The following is a 26,226-nucleotide window of genomic DNA, read 5'->3' on the forward strand; positions in this document are numbered from 1 at the left end:
GCAGAGGGTTATAAATATACCTGTCTGTGAAAAAAAATTAAACTGATGTCAAATGTATTCATATGATTTATTTTCAGGTTTCAAATCATCATCTAAGTCAACACATCTGGCTGTTTGTGTTTCACAGCTTCTCTCTATCCTTGCTCTCTTTGAGTACCTGCTGCTTTTACTGCAGCTGACAGTTTCAACTGCTTTCATAAGCTTCCCTTGAGGGGCTTCCACAACTCTGCTCTAAGTAGAGTACTACACAAAATTGATGTAGCACATGTGAAATGGATTAAAACCTGGCTAACTGGTAGATCTCAAAAAAGTAATTGTAAATGAAGAATCCGCACCTATTAGGAGTGTTTCTAGTGTGGTCTCAAGGATTATGTTATTGGCTCAATGCTATTCAATAGCTTTACCAATTTTCTGGAAGAAAATATAAAAGAAGTGCTGCTAAAATTTGCAGGTGACAAAAAAATTGATGGAGTGGTAAACACTGTGAGCACTTGGGTCAGGGATCATCTTTTTGTTCAGTGTTTGTGCAGCACCTAGCACAAGAGGGGACCAGGCCATGACTGCTGCTTCTAGGTGATATAACAATAAAAACAATATTAAAAATAAAATAATTAATACAGACAGGGCAGTTATACAGCACAATCTGGTTCACTTGGTAAACTAGGTTCCTTTGAACAACATATGCTGTAATACTATCAAATGCAGTGTCACAAAAGATATGCTGTAACTTGACTAGAAGTTATGGGCTAGATGCAGGAAAAATTGGGTGAACTTGTCTGTCAGTGTTATGTGGGTCAGACTAGGTGAACACAGTGGTCCCTTCTGGCCTTATCTATGTACTATTACTGCTACACCTAGCTCACCCTCACTGCTGCAACTGATAGACATGATGCTCTGATGCCAGCTGTGCAGCTATTACATATTCTGAAATGTGTTGTTTAATAGCGCAATCCACACTCCAGTTACTCTTCATTACTATGACAATGAATAATAATCCAGAGCCAAAGCAGCAGTCTTCCAGGCAACACCACCACTTGGGTACAGACTAGAGCAGTAGTGTTTGTTATATTAGGCACGATAGGTCACATCATGCTTTACAATAAATTACAGTAAACAAGCCTTCACAGGTTTCATTACTGATAGGTTCTAACGTTAGGAGCCCGTATCATATGAATCTTGATTGAGGGAAAGATAAATGGGCTGTTTTTTTAGCATTTCACTACAAACATGGTGTTTGTGCCAACTGACACAATGATTAAATATGATCCTCTCTTCTCAGAAATGAGGAGCAGAAAAAACTGTAACCACACATAGCTCTCCGCCGCTGATACAAGATAAAAAGAGTCAAAACGTGTGTGGTTTTTTTCAGACCAAACTTGTGGCGCAGCGTTCTTGAATGATGTTGTCCAAAATAAAAATAATCTGCTTTGCCCCAAAGTATTTTTTATGGGAAACTGCTACAAGAATAATTGGTTTATCCTGCCTCACCAGTGTGGTTAGTATTATCTCTTTATTAGTTCAAGTAGAATCAGAAGGTGAAATATGTCCTAATGGCTCAGGATGGGAATGACTTTCCTTGTGTTGGATCTTGCTTGGTATTGTCTTGTTGCTCTGATAATGAATTCCATTTCTATGGGCAGCAGCGCTTTACTGCAATGCCATCTTTCAGTTCTGAAGCTTCCTTATATCCCCCTCACCTTGGCCTGCAGCAGCACCATATAAGCTCTGCTTTTGGGTATTTCTGAGATGCGACTTGAGCAAGACCCAGAAACTGCTGCAAGTGTTCAGAGCTCCTGGTGCACGCTTTGTGTAGCATTGTCATGGGTGCAGCAGGAGCCCCACCACCAAGCCTAGCTCTAGCCACAATATAAGGCTGAATCGGTTAACATGTAAAATCAACAGCAGCTGGTTGTTTCTTTTTAAGAGTATCAGAAAAAAAACAAGCTGGCCTCCTCCCCTGTAAGGGGCAAAAGATCCTTCACGCTCTTCACTTTCAACCACACACCAATGACAATAATAATTCTCTGCTCTTCTCTAATGCTCTCAAAGCAGCCTTACCAAATTAATGACTTGAGGCTCTCAAGTCTTCTTGGAGCTAAGTAACGTTATCATCCCCATTTTACATATTGAGGAAACTGAGGCACAGAGCGGGGCAGGACCTGCCAAAGAACTAGAATGCTAGATTCCTGAATCCCTGCTTCTTGCTCTAATAACTAGCCATCACCAACCACAGCCAGTGACTGCATGTCCAAAGCTCATGTGTTTCGCAGTAACTAATATGAGGCGGGGGGAGGGGGGAGGGAATGGACATTCCTCAGCCTCCTGGAAGCTCTGAGGTGGGTCCAGATTGTTATATCTGACATAGACACCCTGCCCCTCTTACAAGCAAAGAACAACTGGGCCTTATACTGAGATCATCAATGCTTCCTACACAGAAAGTAACTATGAGCCACCTTAAAAAGTGCAGGACTCTACACTTACCCAACCATCTAGCCTTTTCTTTTTAGCAAGGGTATTGAGAAAGTGGTGGCATCCAAGTTCCAGCAGCATCTCTCCTGCATTCACCATGCTTAGGTGTCAGACACTGCCCAGAGATGGTTTTGCTGGAGCTGATGAACCATCCCTTGTTGGCTCTGAGCCACCCCAAAACCCCTCTGCAGTTTCTGCTAGAGCTCTCTGCAATCTTTGACACTATTGATCATCCAGCACTGGTGACACTTGTATGAGATTTTGTGGGAATGAAGGGGCCAGCACTATGCTAGACCTGCTAATTCCTACTGTATCTATTCTGTGGAAAAAGCACAAGAACAAATCTGCACACACACACACACCCCTAGAATCTCAACCAGGGGTATTCTACCCAAGATCCATAAACCTGGAAATACTGGATGCCCCATCATCTCAGGCATTGGCACCCTGACAGCAGGCTTGTCTGGCTATGTAGACTCCCTCCTCGGGCCCTACACTACCAGCTATCTTCGAGACACCACTGACTTCCTGAGGAAACTACAATCCATCGGTCATCTTCCTGAAAACACCATCCTAGCTGCTATGGATATAGAAGCCCTCTACACCAACATTCCACACAAAGATGGACTACAAGCCATCAGGAACAGTATCCCCGATAATGTCACAGCAAACCTGGTGGCTGAACTTTGTGACTTTGTCCTCACCTATAACTATTTTACATTTGGGGACAATGTATACCTTCAAATCAGTGGCACTGCTATGGGTACTCGCATGGGCCCACAGGATGCCAACATTTTTATGGCTGACTTAGAACAACGCTTCCTCAGCTCTCGTTCCCTAATGGCCCTCCTCTATTTGTGCTACATTGATGACATCTTCATCCTCTGGACCCATGGAAAAGAAACCCGTGAGGAATTCCACCATGATTTCAACAATTTCCATCCCACCATCAACCTCAGCCTGGACCAGTCCACACAAGAGATCCATTTCCTGGACACTATGGTGCTAATAAGGGATGGTCACATAAACACCACCCTATACCGGAAACCTACTGACCTCTATGCTTACCTACATGCTTCCAGCTTTCATCCAGATCACACCACACAATCCATTGTCTACAGCCAAGCTCTACGATACAAACGCATTTGCTCCAACCCCTCAGACAGAGACAAACACCTACAAGATCTCTATCAAGCATTCTTACAACTACAATAACCACCTACTGAAGTGAAGAAACAGATTGACAGAGCCAGAAGAGTACCCAGAAGTCACCTACTACAGGACAGGCCCAACAAAGAAAATAACAGAACGCCACTAGCCATCACCTTCAGCCCCCAACTAAAACCTCTCCAACGCATCATCAAGGATCTACAACCTATCCTGAAGGACGACCCATCACTCTCACAGATCTTGGGAGACAGGCCAGTCCTTGCTTACAGACAGCCCTCCAACCTGAAGCAAATACTCACCAGCAACCACACACCACACAACAGAACCGCTAACCCAGGAACCTATCCTTGCAACAAAGCCCGTTGCAAACTGTGTCCACATATGTGTTCAGGGGACACCATCATAGGACCTAATCACATCAGCCACACTATCAGAGGCTCGTTCACCTGCGCATCTTCCAATGTGATATATGCCATCATGTGCCAGCAATGCCCCACTGCCATGTACATTGGCCAAACTGGACAGTCTCTACGTAAAAGAATAAATGGACACAAATCAGACGTCAAGAATTATAACATTCAAAAACCAGTCGGAGAACACTTCAGTCTCTTTGGTCACTCGATTACAGACCTAAAAGTGGCAATTCTTCAACAAAAAAACTTCAAAACCAGACTCCAATGAGAGACTGCTGAATTGGAATTAATTTGCAAACTGGACACAATTAACTTAGGCTTGAATAAAGACTGGGAGGGTCATTACACAAAATAAAACTATTTCCCCATGTTTATTTCCTTCCCTCCCCTCCACCCCCCATTCCTCACACGTTCTTGTTAACTAATGGAAATGGCCCACCTTGATTATCACTACAAAAGTTCCCCCCCATCACCCCTGCTGGTAATAGCTCACCTTACCTGATCACTCTCTTTACAGTGTGTATGGTAACACCCATTGTTTCATGTTCTCTGTATATATAAAATCTCCCCACTGTATTTTCTACAGCATGCATCCGATGAAGTGAGCTGTAGCTCACGAAAGCTTATGCTCAAATAAATTTGTTAGTCTCTAAGGTGCCACAAGTACTCCTTTTTTTTTTGCGGCTACAGACTAACACGGCTGCTACTCTGAAACCTGTGCAAGTTCTGTGAGACAGAATCTAACCAGGGATGATGGATACTTGCTCTGTCTCATCTGCACCACTATCCTTGCAAGCCCTGCAAGGCTAACTACTCTCCTGTTCTTCATGAGACAGCTCAGACATACGGTGAGGGGCCAAGAGCTGAAATACCATCAAAAGGTGGGTGACACCCTCAGTGCCTATAAGTCTCACCTTGCTATATCTTTTGTTTGGAGGTGCCAAGAATTAGACTATTTAACTTCTTCATACTCAATTATTCCTCTTCTTCCCTGATTCTAGTTCTGTCTTTGTGAGTAAATATTTTTAAACTGGGAAAGTCACAAGGAATTCCAGCCTAGAACCTCTTGTCTGGGCCACACAGCTTCTGGGAGAAAGATGAGTCTAGCGAGTTAGGCAAGGAAGTCAGGATTTCTGGATCTGGTCCCTGCTCCGCCACTAACTCATTATGTGGCCTTGGCAAATCACTTCTCCTCCCTCCAATATCTATGGTTCCTTATCTGCTCAATGATAATACCACCACTAACCTTTCTCCCAGGTGTGTAATTACGAAATGGCTGTTAAGTGCTTAGAGAGCCTCAGGAAAAAGGCACTATTAACAAGTGCTATCCTACAGGGATAATTATATTATCTCTAAATACTTCTGTAAGGGGAAAGAATTATAACCACAAAAAAATAGATATTCTACAATATTGTGCCACAATTCTCTGGCTTGTTGCTGTCTCTGACAAAGCAGGTTTATGTGTAGCAGAAGTCTAGATGAGCATACGTGGTGCTAGAGTCCTCTGCCAAAAAGGAAAGGGAGGAAATATTTCCAGCAACAGGTAGAAACACAACATAGAGATTTTCAGGAACTGCCCCACTTACTCAGCTGGACTGTTTGTCCCAAGTGCTGTTGTGCAGCAGAAGATTTCCCCATTTGACCAATTGTGCTGCAAATACAGGGGCCTGGTACAAGCACAGACACATCATCTCTCCCATGTAACACCTTCTTTACATCATTCTCCCTTCTGCTCTAATTCTTGGCTCAAGCAGGAAGTCTAGCTGAGACTTTTCTCTGAGCAGATGCTATTCTTGCTGCATTTGTTTCTTGGTGAGAGAAATAAAGCTGGCACTGTCCATCTTTGTGAATTGCTTGTTCACTTCTGGTTTTTGGGCTCTGCTCTGCTCTCACTGACTGTCTTCTAGATGGTTTGCTGTGGATACTCCAGGACACCAGCAGGAAGCTTCAGATGTGTCTCAAGGAGCTTTGCTTGTATCAAGGGGAGATAACTTAATCTAGGGGTCACTGAAAGAAAAAGAAATGTTTAGAATGGATTGTTCAGAGATTCTAAGACCAGAAAGGCCCACTCTGATCATCTAGTCTGACATCCTGCCTCACATAGGAATATAGGACATAAGACTGGAAGGGACATAGGCACCGACTGCATGAGTGCTCAGGGCTGGGGCACCCATGGGGAAAAATTGGTGGGTGCTCTGCACCCACTGGCAGTTCCCTGCTCCACCCCCACACCCCAGTTCACCTGGGGTTGGAATGGGGCAGGGAAGGGGTAGAGTCGGGGCAGGGGTATGGGGGTGCAAGCACCCACTGGTGCTGGGGAAAATTGATGCCTATGGGAATGGACCTTCTTGGTCATCAGTCCAGTACTCTGCTATCACAGGCAACTTCATAATATAATCTTGTTCACAAATTTATCAAACTCCATTTTAAATCTAGTAAGGTTGTTTTCCCCCAATATTCCTACTAGAATGCTGTTTTGGAACTTCATTGTTCCGATGGTTGGAAGCCTTTTAATTTCCAGGTTAAATTTATTCATGGCCGGTTTATACCCATTTGTTCTTATGCCAACATTATCCTTTAGTTTAAATAGCTGTTTTCCTTCCCTGGTGTATTTATAGAGAACAATCATAGCCCCTTTGAGCCTTGTTTTACTAAGCTAAAAGAGTCAAGCTCTTTTAATCTTCTCTTGTAAGATGGGCTCTCCATTCCTCTGATCATCCTAGTAGCCTTTCTCTGCACCTGCTACAGTTTGATTTCATTTTTCTTGGATGTGGGGTGACCAGAATTGTACAAAGTAATCCAGAGGATGTCTTACTATTACCCTTTATGATGGCATGAATATGTCCCTATCTCTACATTAAATACTTTGCCTGATACATACTAGGCTTGCATTTGCCTTTTTTATGGCTTCATCATAGTGATGACTCATAGTCATCCTACGATTGACTAAAACACACAGATCTTAGTCCCTAAAAGCATGACCTTGCACATTGTACTATTAAATTTCATCCCATTTCTATTGCTTACATCATCCTAATTCTTCCTGTATAATATTTTGATCCTCCTTGGTATTTACAATGCCTCCCAACTTGTGTCACTGTCAAATTTAATTAGCATACTCCTACTTTTTATGCCACTGTCATTAATTAAAATATTTAATAAGAGCTATTACAAAAACAGATCCTTGAGGAACTCACTAGTAATTTCCCTCCAGCCTGATAGTTCTTTGGCACAACCCATCATTGCTCCACTTTAGCCAATGCCTTAGCCACTTTACAATATCTGTGCTAATCCCTATCTTCTGTAGTTTAATTAATATTTTCTCATGTGGTACCATGATCCATCTAGTCTGGTATCCTGTTTTATGACAGTGGCTAGTGCCAAAGGCTTCAGAGGGAATGAACTGACAGGACAATTTCAATTGATTTATCCCCTGTTGTCCAGTTCCACCTTCTGGCAGTTGAAGGTTTAGGGACAGCCAAAGCATGGGGTTGACTGCCACTGCAGCAGATGTTTTCAGGGCCCTATTCATTATAACACCAAGATCTTTTTCTCGGGTGGTAATAGCTATTGTAGTCACACATACACACAATCCATAATTTTGTATGTATAGTTGGGACTATGTTTTCCAATGTGTATTACTTTGCACGTATTAGCATTGCCTTTCAGCTGCTGTTTTGTTGCCCAATCATCCAGTTTTGCGAGATCCTTTTGTAACTCTCACAGTCAGCTTTGAACTTGCTATCTTGACTAATTTTGTACCATCTGCTAATTTTGCCACCTCACTGTTAACCCCCTTTTCCAGATAATTTACAAATATGTTGAACAACACTGGTCCCAGTACAGAGCCTTGGGGGACCCTGCTATTTAGCTCTCTTTACGGTGAAAAACTGATAATTTATCCTTACCCTTTCTTTCCTATCTTTTAACCAGTTACTGATCCATGAGAGGACCTCCTCTCTTAGGCCATGACTGGTTAGTGTTCTTAAGTGCCTTTCATGTGGGACTTTTTCAAAGGCTTTCTGAAAGTCCGAGTATAGTATAGTATAGTATAGTGACTGGATCACTCTTGTCCACATACTTGTTGACCCCCGCCCTTCAAAGAATTCTAATAGATTGGTGAGGCATGATTTCCCTTTACTAAAACTGTGTTGACTCTTCACCAAGATATTGTGATCACCTATGTGTCCAATAAATTTGTCCTTTATAATAGTTTCCACCAACTTGCCTGGTAATAAAGTTAGGCTTACCTGCCAGTAACTGCCAGGATCACCTCTGCATCCTGTTTTAAAAAATCAGCATGACATTAGCTACCCTCCAGTCATCTGGTCCAGAGGCTGATTTAAGCAATAAGTTACCTACCACAGTTGGTAGCTCTGCAATTTCACATTTGAGTTCCTTCAGAATTTTGGGTGAATACTAGCTGGTCCTGGTGACCTATTACTGTTGAATGTATTAATTTATTGCAAAACCTTCTTTATTAACACCTCAAGCTGGGACAATTCCTGAGATTTGATACCTATAAAGAACAGTTCAGGTTTGGGAATCACTCTCACATCTTCTTTAGTGAAGGCTGATGCAAATAATTCATTTAGCTGCTCCGCAACCGCCTTGTTTTCCTTGGGTGCTCCTTTAGCAGCTCAGTTTTCCAGTGGCCCTACTGACTGGCAGGCTTCCTGAGTCTGCTGTACATACAAATATTTTTGCTGTTAGTTTGTGTGTCCTTATCTAGTTGCTCTTCTAATTCTTTATTGGCCTGCCTTACTATACTTTCACACATGACTTGCCAGAGTTTATGCTCCTGTCTATTGTCCTCACTAGGATTTGACTTCCAATTTTTAAAAGGATGCCTTTTGCCTCACACGGGCTCTTTTATTCTGCTGTTTAGTATGGTGGCATTTATTTTTTTAGTCTTCTGGGTTTTTTTTAAATTTGGGGTATACATTTAATTTATATACACCACTATTATGGTGTTTTTAAGTAGTTACCAGGCAGTTTGCAGGCATTTCACCCTTTTAATTTCTGTTTAACTAGTTTCTTAATTTTTATGTAGTTCTCTTCTTAGTCTCTTTTTATTTATATGGCTAAAGAACCTCTATTTGTTTTAATTTCCTTTGAAATGTCTAAATCTGGTTGACATTTGGCAATTCTCCCTTGAGCCCTACACATTTTTACCTCCAAGATATAGCTTTCACCAGAAATCTTCTCCCCATGTTGGGACATCTAGACAGTGGTCAAGTCACCCTCTTACCCTTTGCTTGGATAAACTGAATAGATTGAGTTTCATAAATCTCTCACTGTAAGGCAGGTGTTTCCAGACCTTCCAGGAAAATACCCTTCCATGTAGCCTCACCAGGGCAATAATTTCCTTCCTGGAAGACAGTGCCCAGCATTGGACACAGTGCCTCACAAAGAAACTAATGAGGGCCTTAGCATCACACTTCACTAGCCAGTAATTTCATTCCTCTGGGAGGTGCCCCACCACTACACCCAGTAGGAGCCTTAGTAGATAAAAGGTCGCACAACACAGAGATTTGGTGAATGTGACCCTGGATCTTTTGCCTTAATAAATTTGCTTATAAGAAACAAAAACCATCTAACATTAACAATCCTGCCTTGGTGGCTATGTGTAATGTTGGTAGCCAGGGAACTGAGTAACTTGTCCTGTGGCAAAAGGCTGGGGGAAGTGATCTCTGTGAGGATCTCCTTGTGGAAATCCTCACACATCAGCCTGGTGGATGAGTGGGTAGAATTTTCCGCTCCCCTACCCGAACAGCTGCAGGGCCTACCCAAGACCTGGTGACTCACCAGTCAGCTGCTTGCATCCAAAGGGATCTGTCCAATCCATGAGGAGGCCCTCTGCTGCCATCCCTCCTCTGAAGCATTGTTACCCTTATGTCACATACTCAAAGCTACATGGAAATGGTAATACAGCCCAAGGCAGTGTTGTCTTTCTGGGATAGAGCTGAAAAGGGGACAATGTGTGGGCCCCCCGTCCCAGTGCTAGCTTGCCTATTCCTGCCCTGGTTTACCTTGTCTCCATCCCTTATCCAGTGAAGACCCCAGACCTGTGTTAAGGTCTCCATGAGGTTTGGAGCAGGAAGAAAAGGAGCTGTGGTGGCATCTAGTCCCTTTTTTGTGTGGGAGAGGGAGAGGCAGGTTCAGCGTGTCTCCTTGTGTAGCTCTCAATGAGAAGGACATGAACCCAACTCCTTTGGGTATCAACTACGGAGGTGCTGCCAACAGTGAAAAATTTGTGGCTTTTGCTTTATCCTTGTTTCATAAATTTGCATGGCTACTTTTACAAAAAATTTCTAAACCAGTGAGTGAGGTATTTAGCCTGGAAATCAACTGGAGACGTGAGTAAGAAGGGAGGAAGGGGACAGAAATCAAGAATGAGAAGGAAAGAGTGAAGCGAATGAACCCTTTGGGTTTTGAAATGTGGAACATTGACAAGATACAGTTATTCTTTGCAAGAAGCAAAATCAGTTTCTCTTTATCTGGCATCCTTCATACATGCTGTCATAAAACATCACACAAAGAATTTTAACACTGATGTTATTACGTACTCATTAAGTTTGTGCAATCAAGCACTTAAAAGTCAGGCAGCTCAAAATGTTAATGTTTTTCCTATAATCTTAACTCAGCTATACTGAACAGCATCTAGGTTTGAGAGATTTACTTACACAGGCATGTTTAAGCAAAACAGGGTTTTGCTCTCTGAAAATATTCCATCTGTGAAATGTGGTCACCTTAACACACTGCAAATAACTAGAACCTTCCAAATCTGCAGATATCCATTTTATACCTGCAGACCATATTTGTGGATCACAGATTGATGCAAAGCCAAATTTTATATCTAGAGCCCTGCAAATCTGTGAATAGCTACTTTCTATCCATGGACCATGTTTGTGGATCTCGGCTTGGATGCTGATAACCACAAATCTCAGATGTCTCTGACTTTTGGGTGCTTGATACAATGCACTTTTGTTTGGATTTAATTTAGCTTCTAAAATTTAAGGTGGAATCAGTCAGTTTACACAGCTCACAGAATCTAGCAGTAGGACCATGGCTATGCCCCCACCAAATCAGTACCACAACTTTTTGTGGCAGTGCTGGCTAGGCAGACACCTTGCCTTTCCATCAGCATGGGATCAGGCACCCTGCATTATGCTGGGTTAAGACGATAGCATAATCTATGGGTAAAGCAAATTTGCAAAATTATGTGAATATCACTTCCCATGGTGTTTTTGCAAGGGGAGGACATGCTTAAAATCAAAATAAGACCCTCACCTGCTTGGTGGTGTGCCACTTAATCTTACAGCCCACAACCAATCCTGCTATCCAGCTCTGCCGAACTCAGCATCAGCCGTTCAAAACATATATTGTACATTAATGAAATAAAGTGACAGCTATTTATGAATAAACTGTAATAAAGATTATGGACATTTAAAAAATCAACATGGATTGGTCTCAGGGAACCCAGTCCTGAGAAGCTGTTCACATCAGAGCAATCCTTACTTACATGAGAATTCAGGATTAGCTGCTACGATGTTAGGTATGGTATAAAAATAGGCAAATAGCAGCCACAGGACTAATCACTTGAGTAAGGGTTTGTAGGACTAGATCTATCATTTTATAGGAAAGTTTAAAAACAGCTTTCCAGCTATTACAATTTTTTCTATTATGCTCATCAGGATCTATTTTTTACCCAGCCATGTCTTTAATACCACAGTGATCTCAGATAGTTACTTCAGAGGAGAAAGCATTTCACACTGAAAGGGAATCCATAGTCAGCACTTTGGGCCTGATCTTGCCTTCCATGTGACTTGACTTCATTATAAGATTAGAGTGCAAAATCGAAGATGAGTCACATCCTGTATGAATGGACAGAACTGACTGATTAGCTAAGGATTGGCCATTTAAGTGCTAGTATGAATTATTTTTCTTATTAGGTAGCTGAAGTTGCTACTGATCCAATCAGCAAAGGAAGCCTTGGAAAATACACTTTAGCAAATGGGGAAAGGGAGGCTTGTAATATCCAGCAAAGGTTTGGCTCTGAGCAGAACATTAACTGTAATTTTGTTCACTCTTCCATCTCAACTCTTTGCTGCACCAGTTAAATACCATTTGCTTTGCTTTAAAGTGAGTTGTATTTGCACTGAACTTTTTCATTCACTAATTGAACATTAGTGACTAGCACAGAGACTGCTCCTTTGAATATACATATCACAGCATAACTCTCTTACTAGGTCAGTACCTGAGTCCATCACACATATGAAGTTCTATAATTTAGAAAGTTACTGAAGTTTGTTTATATGGAGCTTAATTCTGTACCTTTGAAGTCAATGGGCATTTTGATAAGGAATGACTAAGGACTTCTATATTTGAATTAATTATTGTAGCTAGTTATTTGCAAAATATCTCTTTAAAAGCTTTCTCTTAGTGTTAAGTATATCTAATCATACATGCATATACATGCAAAAATGTCGTAAATATGTATGAATTGTGATGAAATATCAGCCTAAACAATGCATGATGAGAAAATAATCCCCTTTACAACTACAACAACTAATAAAATAGCAAAGCACCACTAAATTTCCCACATTAACCTGTTCCCAATGTTCAAAAGACACTATGTGCTGTGTGCTTTATATATCAGCTCCCAAAATATCTGACTCCTGATAGGATGAGAAAAATACTGTCATGTTCTTGCACCAAGCCAATTACAAAGCTGTAGTTCCTGTGCTGTTAAAGATGTTTCCTGTTGATAGCGCAAAGGGACAACATAGCATTTAGTTGCTAATGTTATCTGGGACCTTTGTGACCTCTCAGAAACCTTAACAATTGTAAAGTTCACAACATTTGGAAGCACTTCTGTCTTGGTGCTTTTGCTTTAATAACTAAACACACAGAAAATAAACACTCATTCTGCAAATAGTCACTTGCTATTGGTCAGAAATTAATCAGAAAGGGCCAGAACGTACAGGAACTCTGCTTGAATAATGAAAAGACCATGAAAGTAGCTTTCAAATCAAGCAGAAACTTCACTGGCAAATCCCAGTACTACTTAAATTGAATAACGAAGAGAGGTGATGCATTGTATAAAATAAAATATTTCCTTTTACCAGTTTTAAATTTACTGCCTTTCTATTTAATTGAATGCTCCCTTGTGCTTGTGTTTTGAGAAAAGTTAAGCCGAAGCGGCTGATTTACCTTTACACCATTAATTATTTTATATACCTATCATATTCCCTCTGATCATCTCTCTAAAGAGAATAGTCCCAATCTTTCCAACTCTCCTGTTATGAATTTCCAACGTGCTAATCAATTTTGTTGTGTCACTTTGGCCAGTCTCCATTTCTGCTGGATCTTTGTGGTGATGGAAGATCAGTCCTGAACACAAAACTCCAATATTTTAGGCAATTGCTGCTGACACAGTACCTGATTTTCTTTAGTGTGGCTCAATTATTTTTTATTATAGCTCAGTTGGAAGGTATGGGAAGAGCTGGGAGAGCTTGAGGTGGTTTAAGAGAATCAAGGGTAGGCTTTGGGAGTGACAATGAAGCCAAAACATAAAGAAGGACCGAGAGGAGAATCGTGGCTTTTACATTTTGCTTTATGAAAAACATTTTTAAATATTAAAATTAAATATTTCCTTTGGGAGTTTGCTTTGTGATGACAGTGGGTCCTCTAAGCCCCTCTCAGACCCCACCCTTAGTTTCTCCCTTTGCTCCCCCATCCTATATCTGGATGACTACAAAGGACTGGATGCAGACTAGGTCATTGTTGTTCCTTAGTCACTTGTGGGGGCTGATGGGAAAAGAGAGAGTTCCTTGTGATTGACAACCCTTTTTCATTATAAATTAGATGAGGAAGGCATGGGGGTTGGGGGCAGTGTAGGCATACCCTATATTACAAATAGAAAACTTCAGGGACATCCACTAAAGATACATATCTTGCAATCAGTTCCATGTGGGCACACCTTCATACTCAGGCAGAGCCCCCATTTCATAAAGCATTAGATTAATTAATATTTGTGGAAGTATTTAACTACTTACATCTAATAATGTGTGTGCACAGTCCCCTAGCGGGCAATGTAGTTCTGTATCATTTTACATGGGTAAATGTATTCCTTTGCTCTTGCTGACCTCTAGTATTTGTCTAGATGTACTACCACTGTCAGGTACTAGAAAAGCAGGAGTGTCAATGGTAAGGGGAAATCAGTGAATGGTAAAGGTATAGGAAGTATAGTCATGCCAGAGTTTCAGAGTAGCAGCCGTGTTAGTCTGTATTCGCAAAAAGAAAAGGAGTACTTGTGGCACCTTAGAGTAGTTGTGGTACCTAAATTTATTTGAGCATAAGCTTTTGTGAGCTACAGCTCACTTCATCAAGTGCCAGAGTGAAGACTAAGATATAAAATTTAGAAATCATGTTCAAAGACTTAATAGGTAAGAAATTTACTTTTGTTAAAAATTCTATTTAATGAACTCTACAAGACAATATTGAAACAGCCACAACCTTCTAAATCAGAAAACATACATTCTTCCTTTAAATGTATGTCACTGATCCTCTTCCACTGACTTTAAATAGCCCAAACACAAGTATGGTAAGCTGGGAACCTTAAGGAGAAAGGTTATGGAATTGCTGGGAGATAACAAACCTTTTCCAAAGCAGGCGGTAGGGCAATTTGAAGTTAACACACTGGTGTAATATTGAGGTGTCTGGTAGATATGTTAAAAGAAAAAGAGTACTTTTGGCACCTTAGAGACTAACAGTGGAAAAACTGAATGCATCCGGTGAAGCGAGCTGTAGCTCACGAAAGCTTATGCTCAAATAAATTTGTTAGTCTCTAAGGTGCCACAAGTACTCCTTTTCTTTTTGTGAATACAGACTAACATGGCTACTACTCTGAAACCCGGTAGATACGTTGTCCTACTACTGTACATATTCTACCTCCTGCACCAACTCTGCCAGGACACATTACTGCCTCACAGCTACCAGGGTTTTCCAGTAAAGAGGAAGGAGTTTTTTTCCCTCATCAAACAGCTTAACTTTCTGGAAATGGGACATGTTTTATCTTAAAGCATTTGAGACTGCTGTGCCTGGCATAGTTTTATATTGACTAGTGAGTTAAGCACAGAATTCTACTTGTCATAATTCTAGAGTCTTACAAAGTTTCCATGCTTTTTATAGAAATTTTTGAAAACCCAAACTAAGGTACAAGAGAAAGTGCATCTGTAGGTCTAGCCCTGAACACAGCCAGCTTGATAGCAACATGAGGCCTCTCTGTCAAATAGGCTGTTTAGCACTGTTTACTACTGACTTGAAGACAACCCTACAGTTCTTTCATAACTCACCCCAGACTTCAGGATTTTGGACTCTAAACTAAGACTCTAGAAACCGGGGTGAAGAATAACACCAGCCATAGTTTGTAATAATTTCTGTAAAATGGAAGTCTCGGGATTATTCAGACAGATGAGAAAGCCAAATAGCTTCACAACATGGATTATGAGATGTGGCTCCAGCAGTTTCAAAAAAGTGCAGAACTAGCTTTTAAAAATAATTTTAGTAAGTATTTCAAATCTTAAATCCTGATCTGTGGAATAGAAGGAGCTTACTAATACCATGGCATGTTTGTATCCATCTTAAATGTTAAAGCTTGTAAATTGGCAAGAAGCAGGGCACATTCAAGAAAGGCCTATGATTATTCTAGCGGGTGTAAAGCAATGACCTACTAAGTGCCTGAGGCTAGAGCTGAATTGTACACCAGAAAATAAGTAGAGTTAAATCATTGAATAAAACTGACTGCAGACTGGTGTGAGTGGTGAACGATCAGGAAGCCAGAGACTAACACATTACTTTCCTATAAATTCTACAGAACTCTCCAGCTCTAAACAGCCATCAAGCTGACCAGAAAGTCATCTGGCTTTAATTACCTCAACTACACACAGATCTACTCTTTTAAGCCACAAAATGTCATTCACCATAGGTGGTCTAGCCCACCATGCTTGCTAGAGCAACATTTATGATTTTTTAAAATTAAACAATTCAGGCCAATTAGAACAGATGACATGCGAACATGTGAGCATCTCATGTATGGTTCTGTACATGTGCCATTCATAGGTAGAACTGGCTACATGCAAGCTACCAGTAATTCTATCCCATCCAAGGACAGTGGATTAATGGGCAGACAAAACTGTAGCCACAGGATGTAGGACTACTTTATTATGACATTAATAGGACCCTACAGCCAAAGAAGAAGCATCTTGAGAAGCTGAAAGACCCAGTTGCTAATCAAATAAGGTAGTAGCCAGATCACAGTAGCCATTACAAACGTTGGAAATGAATGTTTCACCATGCTCGCTGTCCATGAAGTGGAGGCATCTGTGATGGGATGGACTCCTCACACTAACCCTGCAAGAGCTGAATTAGGGAAGGTGGGCCCAATCAGCTAATTAGGCGCCAAGCAGGGGAGATTTAGGTTGGAGGTAGCTAATTAAGGACAGGCTCACCTGTGCAGGAACAGGCAGGGCCTGTATAAAGCCCGGTAGCTGGGTGCAGAGAGAAGGGCTACTACTCCTTGAGTGGAGTTAGAGGCTGGATATGCAGGAAGAAGCCCAGGGAAACAACAGCAAGAGGTAGACCTGCCTAGGGATTATGGTTCTAGGGTCTCTAGGATGGAACCCAGGGTGGAGGTGGGTTCCTTTACCAGCTGTGGGGGAGTGGCAAGGGTGTAAGAGGTGCCAGCCAGCCACCAGGTCTGGAAAGACCCTGAAATCCCTAGAAGGGGAGGACTTTAGTGACATGGCTGGAGGGCCAAGCCACAGAGGAAGCTGGAGGGCCAAGAGTGAGTGGGGCAGCAGAGTGAGACAAGACAGGAGTAGACAACACTTGTTGATAGCAATACTGTGGGAGGGAAGGGAGGAGAGTGAGAACCAGGCTGAAGGAAAGAAAATATGGATGGAGAAGTGTGCCCCCTGTAAAAACAGAGAAACTGACAGAGAAATAAGGAGGAAACATGTATCAACAAGAGGAAAAGACTTCAAACACCAAAGATTTAGTTGTGTGAGGTGTCGAACTAAATCTATGCCATCTGTGAAGGTGTTACATGCTTCTGACTGAGGAAGGTGTACATGGTCTTACTGGCAGTTGAGCATTCAGCAGGAATGGAAAACTGTACTAGGAGATTAAAGCAATCCATAGATAGGTATTCTGGACTATAACCAAATGGGGAAGTTTTTGGGGTGGGGGAACCCCTGTGAGGCAGCTACAAGGGTACCCTGTCCCTGGCTACCAGCTGTTGGGAGACTGAGGGTTCCACAATAAGGATGTTGAGATACTTGTATAGCTTGATCCCTTCCTCAATGGAAATAGGCAAGTAACAATGCTAGGATTTGGTAAATGCCCTCCCGCTGAAGATCGACCACATGGCCAGCTATTAAATTGGAAATATCTATCCTCTAAGGAGAACTGCAGAGAGCACTAGGAACTGGAGGAATATGAACATGCAAATATGTGCCCTAAGCTCTATTGAGCAGAGAGTCACCCAAGAGGGACAGGAAATCTGGCCTGATTATTTCCACCTGGAACCTCCACTGTGAATATGCGTGTTTGGAATTTTCACACATGAAAAGTAATCAACAGTAGAATGCCCCTATATGCTCCTTTAAAGAAACAAATTGCTCTCTTGCAAAGCAGGTTCTAGAGTGCCATCACCTTTCAGTACCTCTGCTTCCTGCTCTTTTAAATGGAGACAAGACTTCCCTAGTTCATAGCTGAAAAGGCCAGGTCATTAATATTAAAATTCTGAGGGCTACAAATCATTATGAAAGCACAAAACGTTGTATGGACCTCACAGCAAATAGGCACCACTGTGAACAGTGACTTGTCTAATACAGTTGCTCACTCACTATATATTCATAAAAAGAAAAGGAGTACTTGTGGCACCTTAGAGACTAACATTTATTTGAGCAATTCTTTCGTGAGCTACAGCTCACTTCATCGGATGCATAAGTTCTATGATTTTTAGGTTATTTTCACTTCTCACATGAAGCTCCTGGCAAGTCAGGATTTCCTGTTACAGTAGAACCTCTTATGAACTCCTTGGGAATGGAAGTTGTTCATAACTCCAAAATGTTCTGACCAAAACATTAGGGTTTTTTTTTCAAGTTTACAACTGAATATTGACTTAATACAGCTTTGAAACTTTACTATGCAGAAGAAAAAATGCCGCTTTTAACAATCTTAAGTGAAACAAGCACAGAAACAGTTTCTTACCTTGTCAAAAAAATTTAAACTTTCCCTAGTAGTTTACTTTTAACACAGTACTGTGCTGTATTTGTTTTGGTTTCTTTGTCTCTGCTGCTGCCTGATTGTGTACTTCTAGTTCCAAATGAGGGCTGCGGTTGACCTGTCAGTTTGTAATTCTGAGGTTCTACTGTATTTCAGTTCTGGCTTCAGCTACTAGATGCTGCTGTTGGAAATCTGAGCTGCAGGCCTTGGGGAAGCAACAGCTGCTGGGGACATGTGGAGCCAGCTTAGAACAGAAGTGAGGTAATTCCTACCTGCTCTTCTCTCCCTCTGCTTTGTGCTGTACTGGGGAAAGTTAGCAGTGAGAGGGTTGCATGGTGGGGAAGAAGGTGTGACCCAAGCAGGTGTGTTAGTGTTCCTCTCCTTTCTGAGCCAGAAGGAACTGGCTCCAGCCCAGCTGTATTTTCCTTCCACTGCCAATACTGCTAGCCTTAAGTGTAGTAGCAGGGGCCAGTATACTAGGGAGCAGTTGTGTAGGTAGGAGTGGGCACTGGGGATGAGATAATGCCCATTAGAGGGAAGGGGTTGGGTAATGCGGCAGGAGCAATCTCTCCTTGGCAGGGGGAAGAGGGGAAAGAGAGAGAACATGAACACACAGGGCAGAGGGCAATTTCCAGCGCGATCTGCTAAAAGTCTGCAATGGAAGTGAATGAGTTGGTGTGGAGAACACAAAGAGACCTTGGACCCCTTCATCAGAAGTAAAAAAGGAGGTTGATTTTTTCCCCCACCCTGGTTAGTTTAATTAACTAAAACTGAGTTAATTAGTTCAGATTAAACCTAAAGATATTTTAAATACCAAAAAGTTAATACATACTTTTTCTCAGACTATAGTTTATCTTCAAAGGAACTACTAATGTAATAAGCACTACTTAGGGTAAAATTAAAGAAATAAATTCTCGGCAGGTTTTTTGGTAGTAAGAATTCATGTAGCACTTGCATTCAACTATTATTGGGTTTGAAAAAAGGGGTGTTACACATAAGGGCAGACAAGTTATTTATAAAGGTCTGTATGTGCTTGAGCACTGTTTCAAATTAACAAGCCTATAAAAGAATGAACTGTACCCACCCACAGCCTCTTGTTTTTGGTCCTACAAATCAGCATTTTTGCAGGAACATTCTCAAATGTGCCAGGGAGCTACTAAAATTAGATGTGCACATTTCAGAACAAGGTGATTGTAAGAGATGTTACCCTTTCAGTGTTCCCACACTAAGCAATAAAGAACTAGAGCCTTCCTAGTTTATGCTGCTGAATTCCCTGCTACTTATGATAGCCAGAATGTGCCAATTCCTAACTAATTTAAGAGTCTATGAAACCACATTGACTTGGAAACCTAGGTGAATATATACATATATATCTTTTCCTGCTCATTTTATAATGAGGTAAGTGGTTAACATCTTATTTAAAATAATTGTCTACAAGGAGACCAACACTATTCAATTCACAGTTGCAGATTGCCAAACTAAAGTTACAGAAGCCAGCCAGGAGGTGATAAATCACCAATGCAAAATGAAGACAGCCACTGCAAATTGTAAAGGAACAAATTTAATATTTAGCCAAAGGAAGAAGAATATAGAAATAGTCTCTAAACAAAGACCAGCACTAGACTAATGTCACAGCTCTTATTTCTGCCTTACATCCATATAGTATGTAGCTACAGAACATTTGGGCAACTGTTGGATTAAATTGGCCTTTTTTGAAGTATCTGGTAATGTGAATGACAAACAACTGCGAAGGTCTTTCTACCATAATTTGTGCAGTTTGATAAATACGCACATGTCGTTAATTGACTTGCCTACTGCAAAATATTTAATGTTGACAATTCTCTTACACAGTATGATAGTAATTAAATCAGGCATATTAAATGAATACTTTCAGAATTTATAAAACATGCTCCTTGAGTTTAGAATCTATTAACTGGAGGCACTTTAATCCACAGGCAGATTGGCCCTTTTACTTTATAGCGACTGAAGAATGACAGTGGAGTTTAATGCTGCAAGAAAGATTCCTTGTTCTTTGCTGCCTATGGCCACTCTAATATAATCAAACTTCAGCAGCTGCAAAGAGCGAGTAAAATACTGTTCTGGTTTGTAAGGTACATGCTTCAACAGGGAAAACCAAAGCTATAACACCTGCCACATTTAACAAGCAAATAATTAAAAGTACTGCATAAACAATGTAGACTGAAGACAACATCTGATGGTTTATGTAAGAGGTTAGCTAAGCACATTATATTAAACTTGTAAAATGGTAGGTTTGGTCTCAAGATTAAAATTTCAACCAAGAATGACAGTAGTAAAACCAAAATCTGGTGTAAGAGGATTTAATTTGTTTTAACATTTTGTTGGGTAATAAAATCCAGTAACCTTACTCCAGAAAACTACATGCATCAACATTTAACATTGTCCAATTATCAAGCTACAAGAATATGATCTTCCAGATGCTTTAACAATGCTATTACAATCTTCAGCAGAATTAGTCCTTTCTGAAACAAATCCTCCTCCTAATATCAAAGCTAAATTGTTCAGGGGAATTTTGTGAGTATTTATATAATATTGCAGACATACATACAGTCCACAAAAATCTACAAGGAACAAACAGGCACAGTGACCTATCCCCTCTCTGGCAGGGCTCAGGCACTTTAACATGGCAAAATAGGGGTGGGAAAGCTTGCACCCCATTTATCTGTGCTGCATCAGTTGTGGACAGCGATTTTCAGTCTTCAATGTTGTTAAGTTAAAACTTGGCAGAAGCAATACATTCACACTAAAAATAAAAGTTTAGTCTTTTAAAAAGAAAACACTGATATAACCGCTGTTTAACATTTTCTGAAATTGATGCAACTATGTACAGCTATGTGGTTTGCAGCATCCTCAAGTGTAAAAAAACCAAGTTCTAACACATGAAAGTGTAACATTCTGAACTGTGATGATTTCTGCCCGAAAGCTTATAATGAACTGGGCAACCGTTTACAAGTGGAAGAGAATGGCAAAGAAAGTAGCCTTTCAGGAGAAGCTGAAGAAAATGTAAATTATTGAAAATTGAAGAAAAAAGAATTTACCTAAATCTAACCTAGACAACATATATAATTTCTTATTCTTTTATCTACCAGCCCCTCTAATGACAGCAATCAATTATCAGGAAGTGCCTGAAGTACTATTATTTATTACTACTTACAAACATATTCCATCTGCTGAATTTTGTTTTAAACATTTAAAAGTCAATATGGTTAATCTGAAGTTTCATATTTACAAGTTGAGACCTTTAATTTTTAAATTTCTTTTGCAATTAGAAAAATTAAAGCCAAGCAAGTTTTATACGATAGTTGATATTGAGTTTTCTTAATTTGTTTGGACTTCTCAGCTTTGCATCTTGGCTCCATAATTTGAACAAGCATTGACCACGATACTCCACAGAGACCATAGGCATTTATTCTTGACGTCCCTTTTCCCTCAAGTTAATATAGTAGTTTATGCACCTGTATTTTTATCATATTTATGCTTACAAACACCACCCCCAATATCTCAAGGTTTGACAGATATTAAATGGACTGAACTGTGTCAATAAAACCAACTTTTATTTTGAACCTAACCTTTCTTGACTCATCATTACCTTTAATAATTCCTTTGCAAGCTAAGAAATAAGCCTCAAAACTGTCAGGTGTTTTCAGTGTAAAATAAAGGCCCATGGTTATTTACAAATTAAGAATGCTTAGCAGCCACTTCAGTTGCACCATGACCTCTCTAGTTTTTAAATAATGCTTCCACTGGCTTTAAAGATGGTATTTACACACTTTTAAAATATGGAACTTTTAAGTACGACTAGCAAGGCAATCCTGGCATCTCAAAATAACTGCTACTCCTAATATGATCAGCATTTAGCAGAAGTAGTAACATGCTTTAAGAATTAGACATCCATACAACCTGCACTAATAGTCCAAACACTTAGTGTTGAACACAACAACAAAACAAACAAACCAATCTCTCTTCTCCTTGGTTCAAGTTTGCTGATATAATACCCTGGAGACAATGTTCACAGCCTTTACTACCACAAAGTTTTCTACAAACAAATTCTAGACCTGAAGATTTGTCATCTGTTCTGGTTGGAAAAAGTACTATTGTGTTCGGAGCTGATAATCTGCAAGAGAAAAATAAATTCAGAAGAGTCAGTTAAATTAGTTCATCTTATTTTATTAATACAAAAGAGTAGCAATATCAGAGCAGAAATATTTATGATACACCAATGCCAAATTAAAGCAAAGATTACTCAAATAAAAAGGAGATCTGTATAAAGGACCATCTTAGAACACCACTAGCTGTTTACATGCTCATGCTCAATAACCAATTAAAGGAAATTTTACTTCATTAGAGTTAAATATTCCAGGTAATAAGAATTTCTGTTCACCAAACTGGACCTTCCCAAATGCTTAATAGATTCCATGACTAAGCATCACTCTGCCAGTCTTTTCTTTGAGGTGTGTATTTTCTTAAAATGTTTGCGCTACTGGGGTTGAATCTCTGCTTTAAGTGCAAAATACTCAACCCAAGCCTAACTATAATGTCACAACAGTGGCACTTTCCTAATAGCAGGGTGAGTGGAGAGAGGAATATGTTTATGAATATAATTTGTAGCAATACAGCACATTATTAAAGAATATGAGAAGTCTAGTGGAATTATGCAGGTAAATTATCTTGGAACATCCAAAGAAGAGAAAAGTGTGTTAATGGGAAAACTACATGGGCAACTTCAGTGTCTACAATCTATAGCTTTGTTATTTACCTCCATTTTGGGTAATATAGCGAACCCATGGCAAAGCCTGATAGCCACTCTTCTCAATTATCTTTAAGTAGCGGACCTGAAAAGAAAACACATTAAATTACTTTTCTACTTCAGCCTAGCAACCCTTACTGGAAGATATGTTTTTGGAAAAAGCCTTGAACACCATTATGAACAGTTCAATGTGCAGCAGCGGCCAAAGCAGAGTGAGCAGAATGCTGGGATGTGTTTAAAAAATATAATGCCAACATGTAAATAACTGGTAACTCACCTGGAATAATCTGCACAGTTCTGATCACCTCATCTCAAAAAGATATAGCAGAAATAGGAGGTATCAAGAGTCGGGGGGACAAAATTAAAAGAATGGAATGCTTCCATATGAGACATTGGAGAGAAAATATTCGGGGGGAGACAAAATGATGGGGGATATGAAAGTGTAAAAAGCACTTTATGCTATTTCTTTAGAGAAAGGGAGATATTAAACTCAACTAAAAAAAATCTGTTGGAAATTTGTAAACAGGAAAGCTTTTTTTATGTAATCCATACAAAAGCTAGGTAAGATTAAGAAAAGACTAAACATGCAGAAGGATAATAAAAGCACCCAGTTACATTAGATGGATGTATTTTAAAAATTAATAATATAAATTCTCATGGTTCAGTTCATAAAGCTTCAACTGAAATTGTTGGGAAGAAACTTCCGTTTGGTATAGGTTATTCCATAATTATCCATTAGAGGATTTTTTTTCCACATTCCCTGAAGCATGTGGGACTAGCCAGTATCAGAAACAATGTATTGTACTAGATGGATCATTAGACTGATCTTGCAATACAATTCCAATAGTCCTAATATGACTTTTACTGTTTTTACAAAAGAAGGCAGAAGTTTTGCACAAAAATCTTAGAATTATGATGAACAAGGATACTAAGTCCTCAATTTACACACAGTTTCTGGAGGTTCAAAATATTTAATGCACCAACTGGACAAATCCTAATCCTATGATTTAACTAAATAAATATTCCATTTTCAGAAGCTCTTGCTTGCTTTGGGGATAATAAAACCCAAAACTGAGCTCTCTCTTTTAGTTGCAGCCTCCTTCAAACATTTTTATCTATTTTGGCTTAGTTGTAGAAAAATGGAGTACACACCCTTAGTCAGGAGGAAGTTAATTGTGATTAGCTTCAAACAACTATTATAAGTTTTTTTAAAACTTGGACTGAAAAGATCATTCATATTGTCCAAACAGATTTGTACTTCTATGTGGTTGAATTTAAAGTGACAAGCCACATTCTGTACTATTATTAAACCATAATATAATCACACCATCACCTTTTGGTTCAGTTACACACAGAGCATTATCCAGCAGCTAAAGGAACAAAAATTCCATTCACATAAATTAATTTTTTAGTCTTATTAACCTGTATTCCCGAAGTGGTGAAATATGGAATTTCAAACTTGACACTGATGGGAGGTTTTCCTTCTTTATCTTCAGCTTCAACACTTGGAAGCCCAAAGTGAGCCCGCATCAGATATTCCTTTCCCCCCTATCCAAAGAGGAAGGCAAACAAATCATTCTACCAGAAAATATCCTTTAAAAACCAAAGTGCTTCTGAGTGGCAAAGGTCTCATACCAGCTCAAAACTATGAAAATGCAGTCATTTAGCCCTTTTCTAAAGGCTAAAACTTAGTTACTAATTTAGAAAAAATAGTAAAATTTACTGTTTGCTTTTCCAGTTTAAAATGATCACCATAAGTACTTGTTGCCCCAAGTGCCAACCCTACAATGAGGGAGAGGGAAAGCAGATGGTACCAATAGTCCAACAGTACAGTAGAACTGAGCCTAGAGTGAATTTTAGTCAAATTCTAGATTCCATGTATAGAAGATTTACTTTTAATAAAACTCACACTACCTTAACGGTAGCAGCAACAGGGGATACCAATACAGCTTACCGGAAATGATTTAATGGACCAGACAATTTCACTGTTCTCTGGAACCCATTTGACACTGCCCACTGTGGTTTTAAATTTTGGTGAGTCTGCATCATTTGGAACTGGGATGTGAATCTCCACATTATTGGCAGTTGATCTCCGCTTGAATTGACTCTTTGCCTAGAGAAAGTAAGCAATGCAGGTTTTTTTGTAATTTTTCCCACCACCCCACAAACACCACAATTTGCAGGTTTTAAAAAAATCTTATTTGATCAGGTTCAGAGACCTGGGAACTGTAAAACATCCTTCTCTGTCAGGAGTCTTATGAAAGATCCATGCACAAAAGTGTAATGTGGAGAACAGAACTAGATTAACTGTCAAATGGAAGTATACAAAAGATGAAAATAATCCATTATGATCCTATTAATACATTTAGCATGTCTAGAAGACTTTATATCTTTAAAGTGCTTTTACCAACACTAATGTTAAGACTTTTTTTTTTTTTTTTAATTAAAAAACTTGCACTACCCTGTTAGTAAATCATACTGCCTTACAGGCAGAACACACCCTCTGCACTAGCTGATTACGTTTTGAATTGAGTAAAAACAGATAAATATTTATGAAAGGAGCTGTGATGTTACACCCCATATTCTTCATAGAAATATGGTTATGATATGAATATGGCATAACTAAGAATACTTTATGCAAGATGACTCGTGTAACATATCATTGGAAAGGTTATGATTTACTGAACGTGAGTATCCAATTTGTATGCATGTATCATTTCTGTATCTGAAGTTAGGAATATTGACTATGTAACAATTACAACCGTGTGTACACTTGGGAAAATGCCCACCAGACAGTAAGCAATCATCCTAAATGAGCCATTTAAGGAGGACAATAGAACTCTGAAGATACTAATCTCCCACCTTCCTAAGGAATGTCCTGGGATGCTGCATTGACACTACAAGGTCAGGTGATAACGTCACCTGATGCAAAATACCACCTTGGACATTTCTTGTACTTTTCCTCTGTAGGGGAATGGGGATCAAACAAATGTTTCCTGCCTTAGGATAGGTCCATCAATGGCTATTAGCCAGGATGGGCAGGGATGGGGTCTCTAGCCTCTGTTTGCCAGAAGCTGGGAATGAGCGACAGGG

The 26,226-nt window shown here is 39.9% G+C and overlaps 1 protein-coding gene across 6 annotated transcripts in view; it reads right to left on the reverse strand.

Moving 5' to 3' along the window:
• Nucleotides 1-4,737: 4,737 nt before the first annotated feature.
• The window catches only part of AP1M1 (adaptor related protein complex 1 subunit mu 1), a 39,551-nt gene continuing 18,062 nt past the window's right edge, over nt 4,738-26,226 (reverse strand). For 5 of the 6 annotated variants that reach the window (XM_043502832.1, XM_038383677.2, XM_043502831.1 and 2 more), the window contains 4 exons: nt 25,088-25,246; nt 24,556-24,681; nt 23,143-23,218; nt 19,891-22,500 (listed from right to left, as the gene is read on the reverse strand). In XM_043502832.1, the coding sequence (XP_043358767.1) occupies nt 22,478-22,500; nt 23,143-23,218; nt 24,556-24,681; nt 25,088-25,246 (384 nt within the window). In that variant the 3' untranslated portion in view covers nt 19,891-22,477. Of the gene's footprint in view, nt 4,768-19,890; nt 22,501-23,142; nt 23,219-24,555; nt 24,682-25,044; nt 25,247-26,226 lie in introns of those variants that run through there. The other variant, XM_043502833.1, reaches the window with a different exon arrangement.

This window comes from Dermochelys coriacea, chromosome 25 (assembly GCF_009764565.3).
Source record: "Dermochelys coriacea isolate rDerCor1 chromosome 25, rDerCor1.pri.v4, whole genome shotgun sequence".
In the NCBI taxonomy this organism is placed as follows: Eukaryota; Metazoa; Chordata; order Testudines; family Dermochelyidae; genus Dermochelys; species Dermochelys coriacea.